The sequence below is a fragment of the Paroedura picta genome, chromosome 5 (genome assembly GCF_049243985.1).
Source record: "Paroedura picta isolate Pp20150507F chromosome 5, Ppicta_v3.0, whole genome shotgun sequence".
In the NCBI taxonomy this organism is placed as follows: Eukaryota; Metazoa; Chordata; class Lepidosauria; order Squamata; family Gekkonidae; genus Paroedura; species Paroedura picta.
This window is the reverse complement of record NC_135373.1, coordinates 102,999,141-103,024,759: the sequence shown is the minus strand read 5'-3', so window position 1 is coordinate 103,024,759 and position 25,619 is coordinate 102,999,141. Positions and strand designations below refer to the sequence as shown.

At 43.1% G+C, this 25,619-nt stretch overlaps 1 protein-coding gene across 2 annotated transcripts in view; it reads right to left on the bottom strand.

The window, feature by feature from the left end:
• Positions 1 to 25,619, bottom strand: part of MYH9 (myosin heavy chain 9) — a 70,950-nt gene that overhangs the window by 41,965 nt on the left and 3,366 nt on the right. For both annotated transcript variants that reach the window (XM_077339632.1, XM_077339631.1), the window contains exons 2-3: positions 10,377 to 10,729; positions 5,042 to 5,198 (exon numbers count right to left, since the gene is read on the bottom strand). In XM_077339632.1, the coding sequence (XP_077195747.1) occupies positions 5,042 to 5,198; positions 10,377 to 10,709 (490 nt within the window). In that variant the 5' untranslated portion in view covers positions 10,710 to 10,729. The remainder of the gene's footprint in view (positions 1 to 5,041; positions 5,199 to 10,376; positions 10,730 to 25,619) is intronic.

Genomic DNA, 25,619 nt, shown 5'->3' with positions numbered 1-25,619 from the left:
GGAGCTGTCCTTGCTAGGGGCAGAAAAGGCTCAGTATGAGCCAGAGAAAACATGACTCAGCCATGACTCAGCAGCCTCCTTGGCTTGAGTTTCCCTGGGGTAAAATAAACTCTTCATTCTTTCCAGGATCCTACCCATTAGCAGAGAAGTAATCTGAGATACCCCCACCACCACAAGCCTTCAAGCGTGGCAGTACCTTCCAGCACTTTACTGCTTTCCCCCTCTCTCCCCACATCCGTCTGCTCCAAGGCTGTTAGTCACCTTTTTAAGCTTGGAGGAATGTACCTGCAAGTATAGGCAAGTCACATGGCAGCAGGCAGACACTACCATAAAAGGAAGCAGCCTTTTTGGAATGGGGGGGGGGGATTTTTCCAGCCTGTAGAGCACTCATCACTGAGATAGCTGGAATTCTTCTATGCTCTGACAACTGAGAAATGCTGCATGGTGCCCTACTTCCTGTTGCTCAACAATCAGATCCCCCTTCCCCAAGCACATACCAATCTAATGAGGCGTGGGAGGGGGGGCAGTTATTTGGTGCTCTCTCTACCTTCGACAGAGCAACTGGACATTCCAAAATTTTACATTTTCCTTTCTAAAGCAGGCTCTCTGCATCACAGAAAGGATTACTGCTCAAAAACCAGGATCAGAGATGCCCATTTCCAGGGGCTAAGCTGGCTGGTAGCAGAGGCAGACTTTAGCTTTGGTACCTGGCTTAAGTGACAGACTTCGACTACTCTGGATTTTGGGGTGGAAAATACATGCATCTTCAAGTGTTCATTATAGAAGGCAATTAAAATGTCGTTGACAGGATCCTACATCTGCTTTACATGCCCAGAGTTACATCTCTCAGCTGCATATTTAATAAGAAACCCATTAGCCTAATTACAGCCGTGATTCCATACCACAGAGAGCAGCAAATAAAAAAGCTCCTGCCTTTCCAAGGGTTTGCAAGACGTGTCTTGAGTCGTGAACACGGAATTTTAAGGACGCATGGCTCTTGCTTATTCCGAAGCAGCAGGAGTGTTTGCTGGAGTTTGTTCTTGCAACAGCAAACAAAGGGGACTGTTGTGAAATGCTTGGCTTGGAAGCCTTTCAAGGGGATACCAATATCCTTGATGACCGGCTGAGAGTGACTGAGATTCAAACCCACTTTGCCAGCGGAGCGATCGGGTTGTTGAGGTAAACTGCTCAGGGCAGGCAAGTTTTAGCGTAGTTCTACCTGTGAGGGCCCCAGCAGCCACATCTGCAACATGACTCGGCTCTCTTAAGCAAATACAAATGCCAGATGCCAAACGTTTATTAGAGACCTCTTAAACATAAGCTCTTGTGGCTCCCAAGTGCCAAGTAACTCTCAGGTGCTACTGTAAGAAGAGGACTCTATTTTAAAGGGGAAGGAAGGTTGTACAACGTGCAGCTTCAGGCTACACAAACTCAGTTACAAAACACCCTAACCGAGCCTTTATCACCCACTTCCTCTGCGTGAGCAACTCAGAGTCGAGTCTGCTTAGTGCCATAAAAGGAGAACACAGCACTCGCTCAATGGTGACATCATCCCTCCAGCTAAGAGGAAGTACATCTAACAAGGCAAAAGGTTCGATCCTGGTTTGCAGCAGTTTCAGCAAGCTACAGCTAGATGGTCAAAGCCTGCTTCCTAAACACAGAACAAGAGAGTGCTCCCTGGTCGGCCAGATCCTCTGCATTTTATCAGCTGCAGCTAGGACCCTAACTACACCAGAGGCAGACCGACAGACACTGTAAAAGGAGATTAAAGTTATTAAGAGAAGATACAGGAGAGCAGAACGCACTGCTGAGAGTCCGTCCCTTCAGCCATCCTTCCCTCAGAATGTTTGTTATCGTCTACCTTACCACCAACACACTCGAGAAGAAAAAAAATCCTGTTTCTTTGTCAGCAAGCCCCAACCCCTTCTCCCTAGCTGGAGACAACGTTCCAAGTGAGACGGCAGTCCTGACACATTGATATTTCTCCCCTGACATCTCTTGTGCCTGGATAATAAAAGTTATAGCATCAAGTGGAAATCAAGGAGCTAGTGAAACAGAAGAAAGGTTTGAAAGCCGGTTTAGAGAAATCAAAGTCCATAACCACATTAGGGCCAAGATACTTAAAGCCAGTATATGGGTGCACACAACGCAGTCCAGAGGAGAATTATTGAACCCTTATCCTACTAGCTGCATGTCACTGCCAACGCAACATTTCGGGCCTTAAATAAGCCTCCTTCACACCCCAAGAGCACTTTCAGTGGGGAGTAAAAAAATGGATGCTGATGGGTGTTCTTGTCAACTAGCCTTTGCCACTAACACATGAAAACTGTTTTGCACTCCACCCCCTCCCACTATGCTCACTGAAGACAATTTAGAACAATTTTACAGCACCTTAAGAACTCCATTTCCTTTCAGACATATTTATTACATGGTTCCAGGAAAAGACAGTACTGTTATCAATGTGTGTTTGTAGATTCTCCAGGTTTAATTATTTAGTCTGAGAATCCCACTACAGTTGTTGATCAAGCAGCACAATGGCCTGGAAAAGCATTTGGAAAGAACGCTAGAAAAATTCAGTTCCTGTCAGCAGCTTTGTATCTACTCATTCACCATGTCCAATCCAAAGCCGATGGAACCACAGTGGATTCTGTCTGCCTGACATTTAGAATCCACTGTTAGTACACAATTTGCCCTTTCAAAGATGTACAGATTCCTGTTACCACACAAAGCAATACAAAAACACAGGCCTCTTGAAACCCTCATAATAATTCCCATGGTGGCTGCTGGGGATCCACTGGCCTGATCTATCCTCACCTTCTGTTGCGGGTGCAGCCCACAAGACAAACACAGCAACTCAGATAAGCTCCTTTCCATTTAATCTGTGGTAGTACTGGAAGGATTTTCCCTACAGCTGCACAGGTTTCCAGCAAGAATTTTGTGCAACTGTACAGTTACTTTTCAGCAAGAGTACCAACTATGTTCCCCACCTGAGACTCTTGGAAAGACCTTACACTGTAGCGAAATGCTGCAATCAAGTGCACCCAGGGATGAAAGTAACTTGGATTTCTCAACTTGTTTTGTCATCCCTCCTAAGAGAGCAAGACCTCAAAACAGAAGACGGGAGGTATTACTTTGGCTACTTTCTTACCAGGGTACTATCTTACTTCCACCCCTAAATGAACCATAACCACACCTCCTGAGTAAGCACAGCTTCCCTGGAATAAGTGGACACCTCTTGCCACTGCAGATAGCAGACTGAGACCAACAAGGTTAACATGGCCAATGGATGTGGACCAAATATCACAACAGCCAACATCACACTACAGTGAAATGCAAGATACAAATATTCCCCTACTTTCAACAGGAAACTTGCAACAAGATGAATACTTTTGTAAAAAAAAACAAAAACAAAAAAAAACAGGACTTCCAAGCATTTAGTGGTTTGTTTAAACCACATTCTGCATCAATATTCATGGCAACACTTCACATACAGTCAAGTTTCCGAATGCTAGCTACAGAGGAATTACATTAAATTAGAACAAAGGGACTCATCTGTAACACTTGGAATAAGAACACGAAGAATAATTTCCAAGATGCAGGGAACTTGCTATTGGTTGTCACTGAGAAGGTGACTATTCAAAGGCAAGCAGAGACAAACATTCCCTTCCTTAAGTATGAGGAGAAATGAGGGTCAATTTAGACTAAAGTCATGCATCACTCACCGACAGCTCCTTATGAAACAATGTCCCATTAAGAAACACTTTGTGAATCAGTTCAAAAGACAAGAGCTGCATAAACAAGCCTGATTCAAAGGGATGAGGAATGTTACTGTGAGCAGCAAACAGAACGTTTGTGGCCACAACTAAAATTCGTCAGACTTTAAGATTTGTCGTATTTAAAGTACACAAGTAGAAAAAAGTAACTCTGATTCCAAGTTTCAGAATCTGACATAAAGGAGATGCTACTACACACTGAAAACAGTAAAACTCACTATGGGTTTTCTTCTTCATCACTAGAATCCACTCCCACCCCCCATCCACTGGTTTATGCCACAAAAGAAAAGAGCAGCAGCTCTATTTTGGAGGGGGGAAAGTAAGGAAACTGCTCTTAATCACCACTGCTCACCTGTACACGAACAATCACAACAGACAGGTGATCTAGGCTTACTGTAAATATCCCACTCTTCTAAACAAAAGTTTGTGCACCACAGCCCAATAAGCCACGTGAGCAAGCTACGGCACCTCGGGCTCTAGGCAAGCCAGAAACACAGCTGCACTACAAGACTTGTGCACCCACCCCTTCCCCACTGCATCAGCAGGCCTCAAGTGGGGAGTTCCTATATTAAATAACAGCTCCACTAGGCTGCCAGCAAGATGCCAGTTCTAGAAAATATAAAAGGCTAGCTGCATTTGCAAAAAGGTTAGAGCAATTTTGGTCTTCGTTTAAGCCAGAACAAAAGCAAACCCCTTCTTCTCCTCCTACACAGGCTGCCAATTAGAATGCTTTAAATCAAATGCTGGAATCTAACCAATTAACATGCAACACTTTCTGCTGTCAGCTCCAGGAAACAAGCACGCCCCATGCCGAGAATAGGTCAGAGTCCCTGGGCTTGCCATGCATCTTTAAGAGGGCTCAACACTAGGGAAAATTTCCTCCCTGTTAGGCTCTGAATGGAGACTAAGGCACAAGCAGCTAATCCTGAACGTCTCTAGTTCTTGCAGAGAACTTTCATCTTCTGTGCTCAGTGCAGATTCCTCCCATTCCACTGGCTGCAGCATCAAACCTCCCCCACGGATTAAGCAGAACTCAAAGCAAAGTAAGAATGTGGCCTGCTGGAGGTCAGACGACTGTTGTAATTATTTTTATTCCAGTCAGACCTCCACCCCAACACAAAGTCTTCACATGACTTTTCATGCACGCTTGTTGACATTTCAGGGAAGCAAAGTAACTCTGGAAGATCAGCCTATTCATTTTGGCACAGCAACCATCATGGCCAGAGTTTCTTTTTCTTTTCTTTTTAAATTGTCCTGCATGTGCTTACCTTGCATCATACTCCTGTAGGCTGTGTCTGTGATGGCGTAGATGTGAGGGGGCATCTCATGCCTCTTTTTGCCTTTGTACATGTCCACAATCTCCTCCGAATAGATAGGCAAGTTCTTGTAGGGATTTATGACAACGCAGAAGAGGCCTGAGTAAGTCTGCAAAATTAATTTCATGAAGGATTAGCTCAACAGTATGTGAGGTTCTATAAGTTCTTACATGCAGCTAGCTGTAAATCTGTAGTCCCTCTCCATCACCAAATACAAATAAATACATCTAGGACCATTACATTTACCTGGAGGAAATGCATTTACATGAGTACCATAAGTTGCCTTCTATTAACAAACATTTAAACTAACAACCATGTCTGCCACTCACTACATGAATATGGCTATTGGTCTTCAGGAAGACTGGAAAGTGCATTTGACTTTACTATGAAGGTGAACGCAAGGGATCTAAGTTCCCAGCTCAACAATACACAAAGAAAGAAGTACCATTTGAGAACAAAATACAAACAGGAAAAAAAGGCAATAGTTTATTACATGTTAGCATGTACCTGAATATAAGAAAGCATTCTAGCACAGGATATTAAACCCCGCACCAAGAAAGTTCAAGTCCGTTTGGTCAATTAATGTGACAAATCTGTTTAAGCAAGTGTGCATATAGCTAATTTTGCAAACTTTATTCCAACAGTTCGGCATAATGGCATTTTTACCCGGCCCTTGCTCCAAGGACCTAAGGGTGGCATAAAAGGGTCTTCTTTCTTCTGCTTTGTCTTCACAAGGACCTTGTGATGCTGGCTCCAGATTAGTAGCCGTGTTAGCAGCAGCAAAAGAAAGAAAGGAGTCCAGCAGTGCTTCTGAATTGAGCTCCACCTCAAGTGTTATGCTGGTATAAATTTGGTAGTTCGTAGTGTTACCGGATTCCTGTGAGGCAGGTTAGGCTCATACCACTGGGTCTGCCCACCACTCATAAAAACTGCAATCAGTGCACCACATCAACCAACAACTCTTGTGCATAACTAGTGCACCAAGCACAAACTTGATTCAGCATTAGTTGGTTCAGTATTAGAAAGCTATTGCCCACTAAATTCATATAGCCCTCTGAAGAAGGGGTAAACTGGCAATGGGGGAGAAATAACTCAGGCCAAATGTAGGGGAAAATTAAGCTCAGCTCTGGGTCTTCTCACTGCTCCAACATCTTGGTTGCCAGCCACCAACCCTTCCTCTGTCCCAGCTCAAGCAAGGTCTCTTCCTCTGATGATGTGCAGACTTCATATGTACTCAAAAGCAGGGTGAAGTATTGTCTCAACTCCCCACTTCTCTTCAAGCACAAGATCAGAAATGAGCCCCACCAGGCTCACTCTACATTCGCTATGCTGAGACACAGTTCATCTTGGTAGCAATGTCTGAAGTGATGGCAGCCTTCTCCGGTCACTTGCCTTCCATGCCTTACTGCGGTGGTCTCCAACCACCGGGCCACGGCCCGGTGCCGGGGCGCAAAGGCCCTGGCACCAGGCCGCGGCTCCCTGCCTCCGCAGGGCCCCGCCAGGCCACACATGCGTGTTTGCACCATGCGTGGCCGCAAACACACATGTGCAGCACTCCCGCACATGCGTGGCCGGGCCACGCATGCGCATTTGCGCCAGCCACAAACATTGGGGTGAACACAAAAGAGGAGCAGGAGCACAGCCCAGCGGAGCCCCCTGCAGCCAGCCCTTCTCCTCCCAATGTGAGAGTAGCCGGGCGATCGCCCTCCCTGCCGCCACCAGTCCGCAGCCTGAAAAAGGTTGCGGACCACTGCCTTACTGGACCTATGGAGAAGATATCAATGCCTACACCAACATTCCTAGATGTAGCTACCAGCTGTAAGTTGCAATCTGCATTCCACATTGCATACTCATGAGTGCTAAAGGTGTAACAGTACTGACTGCATGTTACCGAATTATAGATGGTGCATAGTTCTCTTGCCTTTGAACAGTCATGGCCTGATATCTATTAAGACAAAAGTTCTTCTAAATTATTAATAATTTACTGGTCTGCATGAGCAACCAATTAGGATTCCCCTGGGTCCTGTGTAGCTAAATTTGCTGTGCAAGTAATGCTGCTGTTCCCAGGCAAGGATCAAAGCATCAGCAGAAGAAATTATGCAATCTTGTCAACTCTTGTGCACATGTACTGGCTCCAAAAAGTATACTAAAGGACCAGTGTGCTGTAGAGCTAGAAAGCTGAATTAAGACCAAGTTTGAATCCCTATCTGCCATGGAAGCTTAATGGATATCCTTGGACCAGTCATACACTCGGCTTAGTCTATCTCAATGGGTTATGAAGATAAAACACAGAGCAGAATATATAAACATCTCCGAGTTCCCACATTGGGGAGAAAAGCAAGGTATAAAATTCCAAATAGAATAATGTTTTTTTTTTAATCATGTGGCACTTCAACAAACATTAGAGGCCCACGGATATGGAGGAGCCTAAGTCAAGACTGGCATGTGGATCAGCTCCCAATTTCAGGAGACCTTATAACATTTGGAAGAAGCTCCATCTTGAAAGCTGCAACACTTCTGAAAAAGCATATGAAAGAATTCCATGGACTGCAAGATTTGCATCTAGAATCATAGAATAATAGAGTTGGAAGGGACCTCATGGGTCATCTAGTCCAATCTCCTGCACTATGCAGGACACTCACATCCCAATCACTCATCTACTGTAACCTGCCACCCCTTTGCCGTCACAGAATCTGTTCAAACATTCGCTGTAGTAACACTCCAGATGACTTCCTCTCAGGGTTGTTACCCCAAAACATCCAACCCATTAATAAGGTGTTGAATTTCAGCTGCACACATACTTATTGAAAAACAAGTCAGCTACAGGACCTGTTAACTCTGACCTATAGGGATGATGTGGGATGCACAAACCCATTCACTAAATGGAAGCAATGAGTCAATACTCGATGCAAAGCCAGCTCAAGGAGGTTCTCTGGAAAGGCAGCATAGACATTAAAAAAACATATTCCAAAGATAGATTCAAGTGGGTAGCTGTGTTGGTCTGAAGCAGCACAACAAAACAAAATCAGAGTCCGGTGGCACCTTTAAGACCAACAAAGTCTGAGGAAGAGTGCTTGCACTCGAAAGCTCACTCCTTGAATAAATCTTTGTTGGTCTTAAAGGTGCTAATGGACTCTGATCTCCCTCAGATATTGGCATTAAGGTGGTGTTGCATCAAGAAAAGCCAAATATGTATTTCTACTCCAATGGTACACAGAAAAAAAACCAGATTGAAAGATTAAGGTTAATGAGACAGGATACAAAGGAAAGGAAAGGAAAAATATAGTTAAACATGATGTCAACATAATTGTGAGGAGCTGCCTAGTGGAGAAGAAGTTATTATAATCCTTGTCTAACTGGACTTCAGGGAAAAGGGGGAACAAGATTGTTTCAGAAGTTCTGTGAAGGAAGCAGATATCAAGGAGGAAATGAGAACTGGATCCAGGGAGAAACAGGAGACAATGTGGTGAAAAGCATGTGAACAACTCAGAGGGTCAGTTCCTACTTTATGATGCAGGTGTCTGCATGATGACTGATGGACATCTCCAAGCATGAGAGACCTCCAACCAGTTCCTACTGCATGTCCATAATTGGATCTCTAACTGGATCTTGGGGAGATTCTTGTAATTCAATTATTGTGCAGTTTTTTCCCTATAACTCTTAGCTTCTTCAGTCTTCAAGTTTCCTCCCTCCCTTCAACTCTGTTGCCCAGATGCCCAATGTTCATGTCTAGGCAGCAGCTATACTAGCAGGGGGTTATGCATTTTACTGCAAGTAAAGACCTTCGTATTCTCTCAGGTGCTTCTACCCATCAGAGAGATAAAGTCTCTTCTGCATCATGTGTTCCGGGTTGAGACCACCAGTGAGAAAGCAACACAAGTATTATTAAACTGAACCAGTTTCTCAAACCAGAATAGAATTATATTCCAAAACAATTCTATGGCAGGACTCTAAAGCTATCCATTATCTGTCATGTGGAAGCTTGAGCAGGGGGGGCTGATGGGCATCAAGCATTATCCAGGAATTTATGTGGGAGTCCTGGCCAAACAGACTGCACCCAGATAGGCTTGTAGCTAGTGAAACTCAAGCAATACCTCTCAGGAGTTAGATTTCCTTCCCACACCAACAGCAATATTAAAATGGTCCTAATGATGCGAGAAACTTGAGAATGGCTTATGTGAGTCAACAGTATTAAAACCAACTAAAGAGTATTGCATACAAATCTGCAGATTAGCCCAGAATTACCCGTTTAAATATTTTAATCATTTTTTTCATGCTTACCAGACTGACAAAGCCAAGCATTTTGATTTAACAAGTCTATGAAGTGACAAAACTATGCAAAATTGACTAGTTGAGTCTTATACCAAAAGTACTGGCTCTGGCAAGAACAAAGATCATGTTATCCAGATAAGCATACAATTTAACATGATGACAGTAGCTGTTCTGAAACAGTAGAGACATTGCTTTTCTGGGATTACAGATCCCCAAGCAGATTTGGGTGATTTCTGTTCTCTGGGATGAGGTCAGAGAATCCCAAGTAGGATGGGAAACTTGAAAGTAGGCTGGAAGCTACATAGTCACCACCTGCAAATGAAACAATGTACATCCCACATGCCCTTCTTCCAATTTTATTTACAGCTCACCAAATACACAAGACAGTATATAAGCTTAAAAAAAACCCAAAACAAAGAAAAGCTACAATGCACCCACAGTAGCATAAAATTAATTTAAGGTAGCAAAGGGCCTTTCTAGAAGGAGTCACTGAAGTTTAAAAGATCTTAATGCTTTCTATATAACCAGTAACTTGAAGAAGCTGCCCAATGTCCTTGTTTCTATGGCAACAAGCTCATGAGAGTTATGCTGCCACTTTGGTGGGGAGTGACCAGAAAATCTAAAAATCCAAGGATGTGTTTTACAACAGCACATGTTGGAAGCTAGAATTCAAGAGTGGCTGGTTAGCTTGATATCAGTATTTCCTTCCATGGAAGGTATAGATGCAAGAGACAAGTCAGACATTTATATCAAAAGAACCTTGAATTTTGGGCTCACACATCCTGTTTATGGTACCTAATGCCTCTTCCAAAGAGTATGTCAAAATAAAATACCTACAAAGCATGCAATTACTGCAATCCAATAAGCTGCTAGATACTTCTAAAAGACTCCACTAAAGGGAAAACATAGTGGTAGAAAGCAGCGGGCAAAGAAACATTGTAATACAAGTTACATTCTAGAGCACAACCCAGCATCTAAAGTAACCCTAAATCAAGCAGAGAAATTTATTACTTACATATATGAGCCCCGAGTAGTATCGCTCCTTCAGATTGTGTAGCACAGAGGCCTCATTCAAGCAGGTCAGTTCTGCCATATCTTCCACTTTAGAGAACTTGGGTGGGTTCATCTTTTGGATATCATCTTTGTTTACTCTCACTTTCTTTCCATTTTCAGCAAGCTCAACAATTGCTTCATCTCCCACTTCTTCCTTCAAGCTAGCTGGTTCAAACCCATTTTTCTCTGATGGAACCCATACCAATTTCTTGGCTGCCCAGTCAGCCTGTGCCAAGGGGTTGTTGATAAGGTTTTTGTCCACATAGAGGTATTTGTCCACATCTCTCTGAGCCATGGTGGCTTATAACCAAGGACCTGTTAAAAGAAAAAAAATGTTATCATCATTGGCACCACTGACTTGACATTATGGCCAGAATTTACACAAGTTTCCCCAATATCTTCAGATACCTACAATTTAAGATTATGTTAGCAGTCCTAGTCCTACTGTTATTTACCAGTATCATTAAACCATTTCCCATGTTAGCCCTGCTGTGCAGATTTTTGTGTAAATCTACACAACAGGTAGGAAAGATGGTTCTGAAAACCCAGGGAACCTCCAGGATTTGGAGGAAACTCAGAAGCTAAAAGGAAAAAAAATTAAGACACCCGGAGAACACCTTCCAATGATTAGTTGACCTTTTGTGCTGTTGTAGGAATTCAAAACAGCAAAGGGCTGCAAGGGGAAAGGAAAGACAAAGTGGAAGCCAGCAGAGGCAAAGAGACTGGGAGGAAAGAGTGGGGTCCCCTCTGCAAAGAGTCCTCGACGGTCCCCCTCCTTGTTCTCTCTATTCTGGAACAGGGTTTGATAGTGGCATTAAAAAGTTTCACCAAGTTAGTGATCTACAGCTATTTGTAGCAATGGGCCACAAGCCCCAGAAGGACTTCTTCCCCATCTGGAAATGTGCTCCTTGTTTTCTTTCTTCATTACACCCACAAGTTAGGAGAAGGCAACCCCAGAAGTCAGCAGTACAAAGCAGCAGTGCCACGGCATGAACCATTGCCCAATTTTTGCAAAGTGTATTAGTGTTGCACCAAGCATCAAATAACTGTGAGCTTCTGCCACTAGAGCTAGCTCCAACAACTTAAAATAAAACCGAAGCCCGTAATGAAACAAGGCAAGGATTTGGAACTTCCAGCCAAGCCAAGTATTTCCACTGGCACAGTGTTAAGGATCTCAGAGAGCCGGCAATTCTGATGGCTGAAATTTGGCACTCCCTAGTGAAGAAAGGGAGGAGTTCAGGAAACAAACTTCTGTTCATTGTACTCAAAAGATTGTGATGACTGGTAAGACAACAGCTGCAGCCAAAGCCTCCTTTACACAGCTTCCTGCAATTTCCAAGAATTTAGCTGCTTGCCTTTTTTGGCCATAATTGAGCAGGACACACCAGAGAATGAGAGCATCCAGTTGAATTGGGTTTTTCAGGAAATGACGAAACTGAAAGTAACCAGACTAAAGGAACTCTGTAGTGAGCCTAAAATATTTTTATCCCCTTGGGTCCTTTCTACTTAGAAAACATGCAGTTATAATTACTCATGCCCTTCAGAGAGAAAACAGAATAATTTGGAAAGCCTCTAAGAAGTATAGTATTCTGGGAAATCCTCCCGCCCTGCCTCTTCCACAGCACTACCTACCTGGATAAGCAAAGAATGCCTAACCTACATAAAGGAGAGCCAGCCTCAGTTCTGTATGGCCAGTCCTACAGGTATGACCTTGCACATCACACTACCAGGGAGGGATCTGGAAATCCCTTTTTCCAGCAAGGGTGTATCCATGCCAGCAATCTTGTCATACTTGACTTCACTTTGCTCCTTTGGCTGTCCCAGTACTATTTATGTTTCCCATGTACGTTGCACACTTGCTCATCACAGAAGCACAAAGCTTAAATTCTGGTTTCTGCACAACAGACTTTATGGAGCTTCGACTACAGCAGCAGTTTGCAACCTGTAGAACAGAATTCTGAAGCAATGGTCACTCATATACATTCCCATAAGACATCTCGGGCGCACAAGCAGGAAGAGAGGAAAAAGTATCTTAGGCACTGCAAGAAAGCTGGATTCATTTTGACTATGATTCACAAAGTGTACTGCAGAAGTTCTGTAGTCCCCGTAGAACTCTCAACCGTGGTTCCCCATGCACACATGAACTGCTCACCATCGATTTCTAATATTATTTAAGAATTAATGCAATACAATTTATGTACTGATTCATAATTCATAATGTTAATTCTAGCTTTGCTAAAGAATTCCTCCTGAAGACTTAGTTCTTCATTACTTGCATTAATACACGAGTATTAGCATACAGGTGTTCACTGTAATATGTATTATATTTTGTTGTAATGTTACACTGCCTTGACCTGGACAATCCTGTCTACTTTGATCTCATCAGATCTCAAAAGCTAAGCAGACTCAGCTCTAGTTAGTATTTGGATGGGAGACCTCCAAGGAAGGCCAGGACTGTGATGCTAAGACCTCTGGACGTCTCTTGCCTTGAAACCCCTATGAGGTGGTCCTAAGTCAGGTGTGACTTGATGGCATTTCCACCATCAATGTTACACTAATAGAAATTCTTAATTACCATTCAGACTACTTCTGATCAAGCTTGGCTTCCTTAGTGAGGCAGAACTCTTTGCATGCTAAAAACCCAAAGTCCATGCACTTCAACAGGAACTGGCAACAGGCCACAAAATGCAATATAAGCTACTACATCCTCATGCAGTGCTGTACATAATGCATCCTGAACTGATCCTATTCTTCATGCTGTCAACAGGGAAGCCTAATATCTGAAGAAATGCTAGCAAAGTTCGTTCTGTAGCACCAGAAAAAAGCAGGCTGTTCAACACCTGAAAAAAAACAAACATGGAATAAGGGACTAACAGTGCAGTCCTAGACAGGGTTGCACTCTTCCAAAATCCTCTGCACTGTAATGCTACTTTGCACCTTTAATATAAACAGTGCCTCAATGTCATCTGTGCTGCAGCTAAAATTTGGGAGCAAGTTTTGTCAATTCTTGAACAACTACTATACGAAATCAGGAAAGACTTGGTCCAGGTTTAAGGATTTAAAAAAACAATTTGGACCATTTGATTGATGTTTAGTTAATATCACATTTTCTAAACGTTTCTGCTGATCAGTGCCTTAGGAAGAGGTTCTTGATTGAAAGCAGAGAGATTCTTAACAAGACCTCAGAGACTGCACAGAGTACCTCTGGATTCCACATGCAGAGGTTCATTTTTCAAGGGACACATTCTAGCACTCATTGACACAACTTGTTTTGACACTTCCTGCCCTACAGGAAGATGCTGCAAGTGAGCAGAAGACAAGCAATACAACCCTGCTGTAAAGGCAAGTTTGCTTCCCCTGTGCTGAATCCAGCTTCTTTCAGGAGCTAATCTGATAATTACTGCATCAGCATATGCAGTCATGCTTGAAAAATTAAACAGTAAGAGTGTTGGGCAGGTAGCCACTCTTTGACACGGGAGAAGGAATCTCACATACACACACCAAAGAGGTTTTCTGGAGCACTTGCTATAACAGCAGTTTGGGCACATGCTCTCACACTGGCTCTTCACAACTGCATTTACAGCTCAGTTGTCTCCATATGTAGCTCCTGTCACTATAACCATCCTCATTTTTTTCATTATAGCTGCCACTGAGATCTAGAAAGCAGCTTGAACAAAGAGTGTGCACAGTTCCATTCCCTTCTCACAGAGCACAGCTGCATTCGCCATATTTCCTTGTTGCTTAAAGTAGTGGAGCAAACCTATAGCTCTCTCAGTTGAATGGTACAGTAGGAACAGACAAATCTCAACCCAGGCTGTGCAAGCAGATATTAAGAGAAAAATAAGCACTGCCTCTGTGGCACTAAATCTGCCACTACATTTTTACAGGACCATAATCATCATTCCGACTTGGACTAGCTTTTAGGAAGGTTAAGCTATTAAAGAGTTGAAGTCAACCTTTTAAAAGACTTCCCGATAATACTTTTTTCTATTAGTCTGCAAGGAACTATTAAGGCTTTACCAGTTCCATGACGATCTAACAGACACAAGATGAAAGATTGCATCTTCTTATTACATAATGTGGGAATCCAAGGGGTTAAGGACAACAAAGAGCCTGCCTTGTAGTGGGCCATTTGACCATAAAGCAAAGAGACAAAAATGCTTTTTTTCTTGTTCAAGATAAAACAAGCTCCATTCAAGCTGAATGAGACATATCTGCCTATCACCCTCAGCTTCCATTAATACCTACTAGGCACCGTGGATGATGTCAAAACATCTGCACAAGTTCCTCCCCTAACTTACTGCAGAAGGCTGTACATCTCACTTGCATAATGATGATTTATTGCTTTTTTCTGCCAACTGTTTTTTCTGTGGTACACAACTGATTTCAGCAATTACGGTACTCATATTCTGCTTTTGCTTCTTGGAATAGGAACTATCAATCCATTTCCAACACTTTTCCCTAACCATTTTTCTCCTGTGGGTTTCTGAGATCAAAAGTAACCCCGTTTGGGGAAGACAAACGTTGGTGAAGGAAATCTAGTGCATTTTTAATCTCACTCTCCCTCCGCAGGGTTTAGGGCAAAAGACATAGCTGCCCCTCCATTCAACATACCCCTTCTGACCTTTAAAGTTTCTGTACCACCTCACACAGGTTTTTAGGAATGGTTCATGCTTTGGCTATGAAACTGGAAGATGGCCAGGAACTTCCCACTCACTGTCTTCACACTGTAAAAAACCACAACATTCTGGAAAGCTATTTACTACACCTGGACAGAAGTGGCACATTGCAATAACTAGCACACTATGTTGTAAAGCAGTGGTCCCCAACCCCTGGTCCATGGATCACTCGGTACCGGGCAACGGCTCCTTCCCAACAGCTGCCTCAGGGGCTGCCCTGCCACTCTGCTGCTGGCTCACCTTTGGTGTTCTCCAGCAGCCGCCATGGCTGGGGCTCCCCCTCAGAGTGGCACTGCGCAGCTGCTGCTGGCAGCGCCCCCCAGCGGGTGGCAGGAAGTCAGGGGCATCAACAGGAAAGCAAGCGGAGCAGGGGATCACGCAGCAATGTTCCTTAGCAAAAGACTACCCCCCCCCCGCCGGGGTTTCAGTAAAATTGTCAAGCAGTGACCAGTCACTGGTGATAAAAAGGTTGGGGACCACTGTTGTAAAGAACATAGAAATCCCGTTTATTAAAGGTTCTGCACAACCTCTAACCTTAGGTTTTTTTGGGGGGGGGGGATTTCATTGCTTTCCTCCATACCTTTGGCATCAAGTCATGCCCAACAATTAGGGAATTAGGGAAGTTAAAAGAAGCAAAGTGCCCTGTAGATTTTAGAATTATCTGGAGAAAAGTTTTTCTGTCTGCATTTTTCTCCAGTACTATTTATATTGCCCTCTTAGCCTGCTGTTTACTTTTTCTACACATATTAAATTGTTTTTGTGCCTCTGTGATCCCTCAACTAGATCAGTATACTAAACAGAAGACTACTTTAAAAAGGAATTGTGTTGGAAAGTGAGTAGGACATAGTACTTAAGGGTACTTTGCTAAAAGAACAATGAACATTAAAGTTGGGTTTACTTAGAGCCTCGTATGTTATTGCTAAGAGGTACCTGCACAAAATGTCCTATGATAAAATTGCTAAAGAATGAAAAAGGCAAAAACCATTTCAGTTGCATTTCTACAAAACCTTCTTCAAGGAAAGATGCCAGATGTTTTAATTTTTCACTGAGTGTTCCAAGAATCCAACAGATTAAGCTTCCTTGAATGCTACTCAGCCCCCTATTCCTTGGATTAGGGGAAGCCTCATCACAGAGGAGCTCTGCTGGAGTTCATAATGGCCGCTTTCAGAAGAAGTGATTTGCTGGAGCCAGCCCTGGTTCTGCTGACAGGACTTTTCCCCAGACTGCCCCAGCATGGCTTTTTCAAACTAACAACAGAGAAATAGCCATAAGATGTAATTACACAGCAGATGCTGCCTAACTGGTAGGAGCAGTGCGCAGGTTGAGCAAGGGGTGAGGTGGTTACACTTATATGACCATAACAAAGTGAAAGCTATAAAGCCCGATTCATTGGGCCAGCTCCAATTCTGCAAAGAAATCGGACCTCTCGTCCTTGGAAGCTACACACCCGGATACTTGCTCTCTAAGCACAAAGCATAAGAACTGCTTCTAGAAGGTTGCTGTAGCTGATAATGCTCCTTGAGAGACTCCATGGACAACAGCTGTTTGGCATCCAGGTCTACTCCTGTGGCCTTATTGACACAGACCCATTGGTTTCTATAGCCTTTCTGGACACAGTTCTATGATGGCAAGGGCTGAAACACAGTAAAACTGGCTACTGGGGGAAGCATTACTAGCTCTCCATGTACCGGTGCATTTTATCAGACAGAACATTTGAAGATGATACATGTGCTAAAGGCACTAAGCTGAGACAGTGATTAACCGAAGTGACATGTTCAACAATACACAACGGACTTCGGAATCCTGAAAAGGGAGGCACACCCTCTGCTAGTTCACCAAAAGGATAATGCTACTGATATTGAATGCAAGAGAGATTTGGAGAGTACAAATAAACAGAGTTCAAAACTCCTGACAAAACAAGCTTTGATTATCAAAAGCTTAGACCTCCTAACAGTCGTTAGTCTCTAAAGTGCTCCTGGATCCAAATCTAGCTGTTCCACTGCAGACCAAGGTGGTGACATGAAGACAAAACCTCTATGATTCACTTGGGAATATTAAAATTCCTCATTCTAATGTAGGCACAAACGTTCTACCTCAAATCAGACTTTTTTTTTCCAAATATTTTCTCTCCTCAGACAACGTACTTAAACAGAACATTTAAAATAATGTAGACACTTCTGCTACTGAAAAAAGACATATTTCATTTCATTCTATAACGTAACTGTCTAGACTGTCTGGCAAACTGAAAAATACAATCGTCCCAGTTCCACTTATCCTATTCTGTATTTCACACACTCCATGTCAATGGGAAAATGGGATGAACAGGACTGAGTTATGGGCTTGTTGACAAGTATTATCCATGCTGACAAGCAGTTACTATCTGGAAGGATCCTGGGATAAGTGAGGAAATAAGCTTTATCCACAAAAAGGACTTGCTGCTGACCAGCTGAGAAGGCCAGCCACCAAAGGATTATCTCGTAATAAATATCATGCACTTTTCTGACAAAGAAATAAAGATGATACTCCTACAAATAAGGTTTTGGTTCTTGCCTGAGTTATGGAATCTTACTAAATTTGCTCATTTCTGATGCAAGGGTTAATTGAATATTGCATCTGAAAAAGGGTTCTCTACAAGATCTGCATCACCTTTTCCAGGGATTATGGTTTGGAGGCACATATGACTTCTATGCTCCATCTGCTGATGCAGCTGCATCACAAAAGTCTAGTTTGCAAGGAAGGCAAGAGAAATCGCAGAGTTAGACCCAGGAAACACTGCTAATTGAAGAGTTAGGCCCAGAACACATTGCACTCCAGAGTGAAACTGATATTAATTAGCTCCACAAAGAGTACAGGGACTGGTGCACGGAAACAGCACGGAAACTACCTTGGAGGTAGTGGCTTGTTTCAGTCTCCATCGTTAGCACACTTAAGCTCAACTGGCAGCATCTCAGCATTTAACTTGGAATAAGATATTCCAAACTTTAAATCTAATAAAGCATGCTCAGCAACTGTTGTTTCCTATTACCATGTGCACAGTACATGCCTTCTCAGCAGAGTCAAGAGACAGTATGCCCACAAGGAAAACATTCCAGAGGGAGAACACATTCTTCATGACCACTCAATAGAATAATCTCACTTTAAGATGACAGCAGCGACTTAGGAGACTCCAGCACATCCCTGCTGCTCAGAGGGTTTGGTTTAGAGTTCACCATGTCTCCCCAGGCAACAGGACCTTCAAGGCACAGGACATTGTTCAGGACTTAAGGCAAAGTGTCCTGTCCTCACTGGCTTTGAAAGCTCAGCATAAAACACTGCTAATAGTTCCTCCAAAGCATGCTACAAAACAGATCATGTATCTATGCAAGCTCTTCTTGTGCTATGGTTGACTTAAAGGATTCCTTGAAGGGGGGAAAGATTGAGTATTCCCTTCTGGTTTGGTATCCTACTCCTATCTGTTGAAGAGCATCAAAATCATTTCTCCCAAACAGCTGTGGTCACAAGCCTTCACAGGGGCTAACTTCTCCACTAAATTCTTCCTCTAAACTGGTGTTCCCCAACCACCCGGCCATAGAGACCTCGGTGCTGGGCCGCAATCGGCCGCCTCCCAGCTCAGCGAGCACCGCGCTGCAGGGGGGGGGAGGCACGGGCACCTCCCTCTCCTCCCCCAGTCCCCAGGCCTCCCTCTCCCCCCCCCTGGTCCCCAGCTCAAAAAAGGTTGGGGGCCACTCTGCTACTCCTCCCAAAGCAGAAGCCCTTATACGGTTATTGCTCTTAGGATCTCCAAATGCTGGTTGCCAGTAGTCAGAAGTTAAGCAGAAAAGTGGGGCAAGCGATTCCTAGTAGAGAAGCAGTTGGGAGAAAAGCACACTGAACCATTCCCTAGTATTTGCTCTCCCCCACCCCCCATCACCTCCACACAAGGTTCATTTCTGACCTTAAGGCTGAGAGAAGACAGAAACACAGCTGAAAGTTCCCATAACCTTTCCATTACTGATCTGCTGGAAACCACAAATATTGTTAAATTCTGCTGCTCAACATTGACCACTGTTTGAATACACAAGACTGCTGTCTTCACGTAGTTCCCATGTCACACTTGGCAAAATCTGGGATTTTTACTAGTTTACTCTTTTGGTATCCTGGCCAATGTATATTTATTGCAGATAGGACTAATAGAGGCAAGTTATTCAACAGCCCATTAAAAAAAATACCAAGATACAGAAAAACGGAAATATAGATTGTACATTTATCCTGGACAGTGGAAATAAATTGGTCATCGTTGCAGCATTCCTCATAATCTTTTATAGCTATATCATGGCCTTCTGATACTGTGCAGAGACCTCTCCCCCTTTCCTGCTTCACCATTTGTTTTATAAGGTCTGGCAAGCTTGAATTTAAGCAGCAACTAGTTTCACAGCAGAAAGCAAGACAATCTCTCTGGAGCTAACAGTTTTCATCACTAATCAAGTCTAGTGATAACAGACAGTAATAAGTAACAGCAACTCCAAAAGTTCTCAACAAATTGTCACCTAGTATCTTAAACAAGGAGCTATTGTGTAAAGCACCTCTAGACCAGGAAGTCCTCCAGAATCCCAGTCCAAGTGGGCATTTGTGTAAAGTTTTACTAGCACTCTGATATCTACTCATGCATTTCCCACGTTCCAGGCTACACAGGAAGTGTAAAGAGATGCAGCTTGCAGCACTGAGTAAACTTGAAACACCCCAACACTAACTGTCCTGTGGAGACCCTACGCACCAACAGATAGTAAGCAGAAGTGCCACAAGTAGTTTAAGAAAGGAAGCTTTCAGTGAGCCTTCAGGCTGTGCTTCCCTCCCCATGGGCTATTCTCTGGCTAAAAGCTGCCCCACAGACAGAGCATACAACAGGAGGAAAAGCATACTGGTTTCACAAATGGCTTTGCCATTTCCCTACAAAAATGGAATCTCTCTCTTTTTTTCTGTACAAGCACTCTATTACCAAGAGATTAGGAAAACCATCATCTTAAAAATTGTGGAGGAAGTTTACACAGGCCAAAGAACCATGGAAGCTCTTGAGTCTGCAATGTTATAATGTTTTTGTAACTCAAGAACAAACTGACAAGCCTCAAGTAGCTTTAAAACTGAAGCCCTCCCCGCTTCTACTGCAAAAGTGCCAGGGAAGCTAAAATATAGCCTTGTTTGTACACAGAAATCCTTAATTCTCAGCCTTATGATATCAGATTATGCTGCACAAGCACAGGAATAAGTCCCACAATGCAGTCCAGCAATTATAACTTTAGAAGTGACCTTAAACGGAAGTTAACTAGAGTGGTGATGACCATGGCTCATTTACTAAGCTACTTGGGTTAGCTGTTTTTCTAAACTGAACAGAGCTATGATAGACTCTCCCCCACCCACCACTCAACTTATTAGAGGTTAAACTAACCACTGATGAGAATTAGAGAGCAAAAGTGTCTCAGGGGCAAACTAACTGTAAATGGCAGTAATTTTGTGTTTAAATGTGTAATTGCTCCATTATGTATAAAGGATGCTGGGGTTAAAAGACACATGGGTTGTAGAAACTGAACATACACCCAAGGCTGACTATCCACAACCTGCTCTTCAACTGCTTGCCTCTGAGTCAAGATAATGTCTAGTACTGAATCTCTGTGAAGAAAGAAGCCCTTAGGAAGAAATACTGAGGGGAAATCGGCCAAATACAGAGACCACATGTCTATGGCAGTTAATGTCAGCCTAGGACTGCTGAGACTTGAATTCAAAGCCCCACTCAGCTACGAAGCTCATTCTCAGCAGAGCCTGCCAATACAGGTCCAAGTTTGAGACCCGCTTCCCTCACAAGGTTATTGTGTGAGACAGGGGAGTGGGAACACCATGTCAGTTCCAGGAAGAAGAGTGGGAGAAATGTATAGACCACATGCACAAGTGGCAGCTGATCTGTTTGAGCCTTAACCCAAAGTAGAACAAACAGGAAACTGCTATCCTGTTCAACATAGAAAAACGTCTGTCTTAGCTCAACAGCCAAAGGAAACAGTTCCTTTGTTTAAAACCAACAGCAGCATCAAGAGAAAATGAAGTGTCCCTGTGTCCCACATAAACAGACTGTCCTTCAGACCATCTTGCCAGACAAAACTGCATGAAGGAAGGGACTTCTGCAATGCCTTCAAAATATAAAGAGTGTAACAACACCAAATAAACTCTTCAGTATGAGTCTGGCTGTGGCATATGCAGAAGAGTGAATATAATTTGGTAAGCAGGGCAATGCTAAGGACTAATATTTAAGAAGCCATGGACATGCTCCCAAAAAGATTCACAGGAAAAGGTTACATAAGAATAAATCCATAACTGATGTTGGTACAAAAGTGGCCACTAACAATGCACTAATTTAACGGGATATACCCATGTGTCCTCTGAATGGATAAGAGGCTATATGCAGTGCATGTATTCACATTATCAAGTTTAGCAGCTCTTTCCCCACGGCTATAACAGAAATGATACATATGGGCTGGTGTTAGTAAAGTGCAAGTAGTTTTAACACCAGCCCATATGTATCTACAGGTAGAGCTGTAACAGAGCCTCAGGAGGAAAGGTTGAGGGAGCTTTGCCTGGAAAGAAGATGCCTAAGAGGTGATATGATAGCCATCTTCAAGTATCTGGAGGGCTGCCACATGAAGGATGGAGCAGAGTTGTTTTCTGTTGCCGCATACGGTCAGACCAGAACAAATGAGACAAAATTAATTCAAAAGAAATTCCAGCTAAACATCCCAAAGAAGTTCCTAACAATTTGAGTGGTTCCTTGGTGGAACAGGCTTCCTTGGGAGGTGGTGAGTTCTCCTCCCTTGAAGTTTTTAAAGTAGAGGCTACATAACCATCTGACAGAAATATGTGGCCTTTTCTTGCATACCCAGGAAAATGTGAATCGCTACTTTGGGGTCAGGAGGCAAATTTCCTCCAGGCCAGGCTGGCCAGGGATTCTGTGTTGTTGTTGTTGTTTTTGGGGGGTCATCTGTGGGTGGGCAGGTAGTTGTGAGTTCCTGCATTCTACAGGGGATTGGATTAGATGGCCCTGGAGATCCCTTTCAACTCTATGATCCTGTGATTCCTAAAGGAAACCCAGCATTGTTAGAGCACTACCTGCAGATACATTAGAGAAGACATTTGCCTAAAAGCCAAATGCAAACAGGAAAAGAATTTGCATATGAAAATGGCACTAGGTTCTCTTTGATCTGTTCATGCAAAGAATTGTCCCAGTTATGATGAGCTGTGTGAAAGTCATGAACACTTTAGAGTGTAACGATATTATTTTCCAACTAAGTTTGAAAGTTCTGCTTGTCATCTGGGTTCACATAGGAACCTCTGGCTCAGGGCTGCCTTCCAGAAATATAAAGGAATCTGCATTATGCATTATATGAACTTTTATTTTTATAGTTCCTTTTCAGGTTTAGATCAAGCATTCTCTAAGAAAGTCCAGTATTCCTAAAGGAAGTTCACTAGTCATACAACTTCCCTACTACATAATGACTAACCAGAGATGGTAATGCCTGTACATCCCAAGGTTCCACCAGGAAATTTCAGCCTGCAGTCAGGAGATCAGTACACTACTGTGCAAAATGGAGGAAGGGGGACCCCCTAACCTAACAATTCATATATAAACTGATAATCAATGCCAATTTAGATAGCAGATTGACTACAAAGTTGTAAGACAGAAGCCTCCTATATGTGCGAATTCAAGTCATGCCATGTTCCAAACATGCCACATTTTATCTACAGTTCAGGTCCATACACAAACTCCATTCTAAAAGAGCTCACTAAAAGTTGATAGTTATTCTGAAATGTGGTGTCATCTTACTAGTATTTCCAAAAAGGACGGTATTTTAGCCTACCAGCTGCAGCAATACAAATGCCAGCCCCAAAGCAAAATGTTTTCATGCCTGATTGCTTCTGACATACCTGAACACCTGAAGTGTCTAAGTACACAAAGCAAATGAGACACACACAGCCCAAAGGAGTGCTAGCACGCCTTTGTTATAACTGGAAGCAGAGTTCAGAGCTCTCATCCAGTGGAAGTTTCCAGTCCAGGGCTGTTAAAAGAAACCAGAAATATCAGTATGGCCTGCAAAGAGAAAGAGCAGTTTTGATGGTCAGTATGCAGACACAAGTAGATATTTTGCTCAGGGATTAAACTGCATACTTTAAGAAGCAGTCCTTTATTTCTACCATCCTGGGAAGAATAAAATGCAACAGGCCGTCATTATAAAAAAAAACCCTCCTCTGATGCACGAACAGAAATGCTGCCCACTCACACACAAGGCTCTTGGACCTTGCACAAGACTCTCCAACAGAGTTGTATAGTCTCCAAGTGATTTCATCAAGCCACATAGCTCACCAAGTTACACCAGTGGCAGGAAGCAACTGAAATGTGGTCCTGTGCAGCTAAAAAAAAAGGAAGTAACCCCTCCCCCCCCACAAAAAAATGCAGGACTAAAGGGTTTTCCAGCATGTTCCCAAGATGCTCTCTTAGGGAGTATCTAGCAGTATTATGCAACACAACATTTAAGGGATGCCAAGTATTGCTGCTAATTAAACAATTCTGTGACCCTCAAGGGGGTCATATCTGAAATTAAGATGAAATCCTTAAAAGGAAAGGAACAGAAGGGGAGGGGAAAAGAAGGATACATGCGAGGGCAATGAATTTGTTCTTGTAGTACAACTTTTATAATGAAACTTTGCTCTCCCTCCTCCTGGTCACACATTCCTCAGGTGCTCTTACAGCACTATCAACAGATTAAACAAGGGAAAGAAAAGCTCTGACAAGGCTAAAGAAAACCCATAATTTTAAGTGAAAGGAATATAGGGGGAATATACAGCAGTCACATAGACAGCTTTCCACTTTCCATAGAGCTCTTATATTTTATTTTGCCACCATGCTATTGTTTTTGTTGGGGGGGTTTTGTTGTAAATTGTATGGGTTTTAATGGGGATTTTATTGTATTTGATTGCTGTGTAACCCGCCACAAGCCAGCTTGCCAGGAGTGGCAGGTAATACACTGAATAAATAGTCAATAATAATATTCGAGGCAAGAAATGGTCAGAGGTGAGTTTGCCACAGCCTGCCTCTGCTTAGCAAATCTAGGCTTCCTTGGTGGTCTCCCATCCAACCACAGTTGCCCCCACTCAGTTTCTGAGATCCGATGTGAAAGCACTAGCTGGGGCTATCCAGGTGAGGGAACATGTGCTCACGCACTGCTTCTTTGTTTCTAGTTCTTCTGGGTAATTTCTATGCACACATTTACCTGGACAGCTTTGGGTTTTGTTTTTTTAACTTCATACAAAATGACAATACCTTTTACTCTGAATAACATCGCATGGATGGGGGAGGGAACAGCATATCGAGACAGGCTCTTTGCCTGTTTCCCTAGTTCTCAACCCTAAAGTGTTTCATCAAGTCCAATTCACCCACACACAGTTTATACCAGTGAGTGAACAGGCTTTGTGAATGCTTCAATATATGCCAAGAGTACATTTGAAAGATGCTCTCCCTGCACCCCATACCAATCTAACATACTACAATCAGGATACACAACAAAACATTCAAGCATGCTGTTGAATCGCATGCTTGCAGTCATTTTCTGTTGCCTATAAGTGACCCATTGGATGGCCCCTGCCATAATGACAAGTGTTTGTACATTGCCCTACGGAGGCTGCAAGAGCAAGTATTTCAGTGCTCTTCATAGGCTCAAAGACCCGCTGGATACAGATGAGGACTCTGTATGCAGCTTCCACAAAAGGGCCTTGAATTAATTACTTACTTAGACTATTTCTATGCTGCCTCTGCAGAGTCCTGCTCAAAGCAGCTTACAATTAAAAAGCCATTGGGCATAAGCACCATAAAAGCCAGTTTGGTACAGTGGTTAGGAACGGAGGCCTCTAATCTGGAGTGTCAGATTTGAACCACCACTCCTCCACATGCAGTCATCTGGAGCTAGTCACCATCTGTTAGAGCTGTTTGCACAGAGTAGTTCTTTCAAAGCTCTCTCAGCCCATCTACCTCACAGGGTGTCTATTGTAGGGAGAGGAAGGGAAACAATTATAAGCTGCTTTGAAACTCCTTTGGGTAGTGAAAAGCAGAGTATAAAAGCCAACTCCTCTTCTAAGATAAAACCCCTAAATGAAAGCCTAGGTAACTAGGTACTTTCTTTTAGGCACAAGGCCAAAAAAAATAGTACCACACAAGGAAAGGGCATTACAAAGGTATGGTGTCACTAGTGAAAATGCCCTCTTTAGTCACCACTTGCCTCAACACCAAAACAGGTATTTGGAAACAAGACTCAAGAGGCATGCCGGATAGGAGCTGGTCCTTCAGGCACCCTGGCTCTCAAGCCATTTAGAGCTTTAAAGGTACTATTAATTATTATTATTATTTTAGATTTTTATTACCCACCAACAGTCCATTAATAAAAACCCAACAAAACCCCATTAAAAATTAAGACAGAATGTAAAAAATTAGAACATATGAGTAAGAAACATGGTGG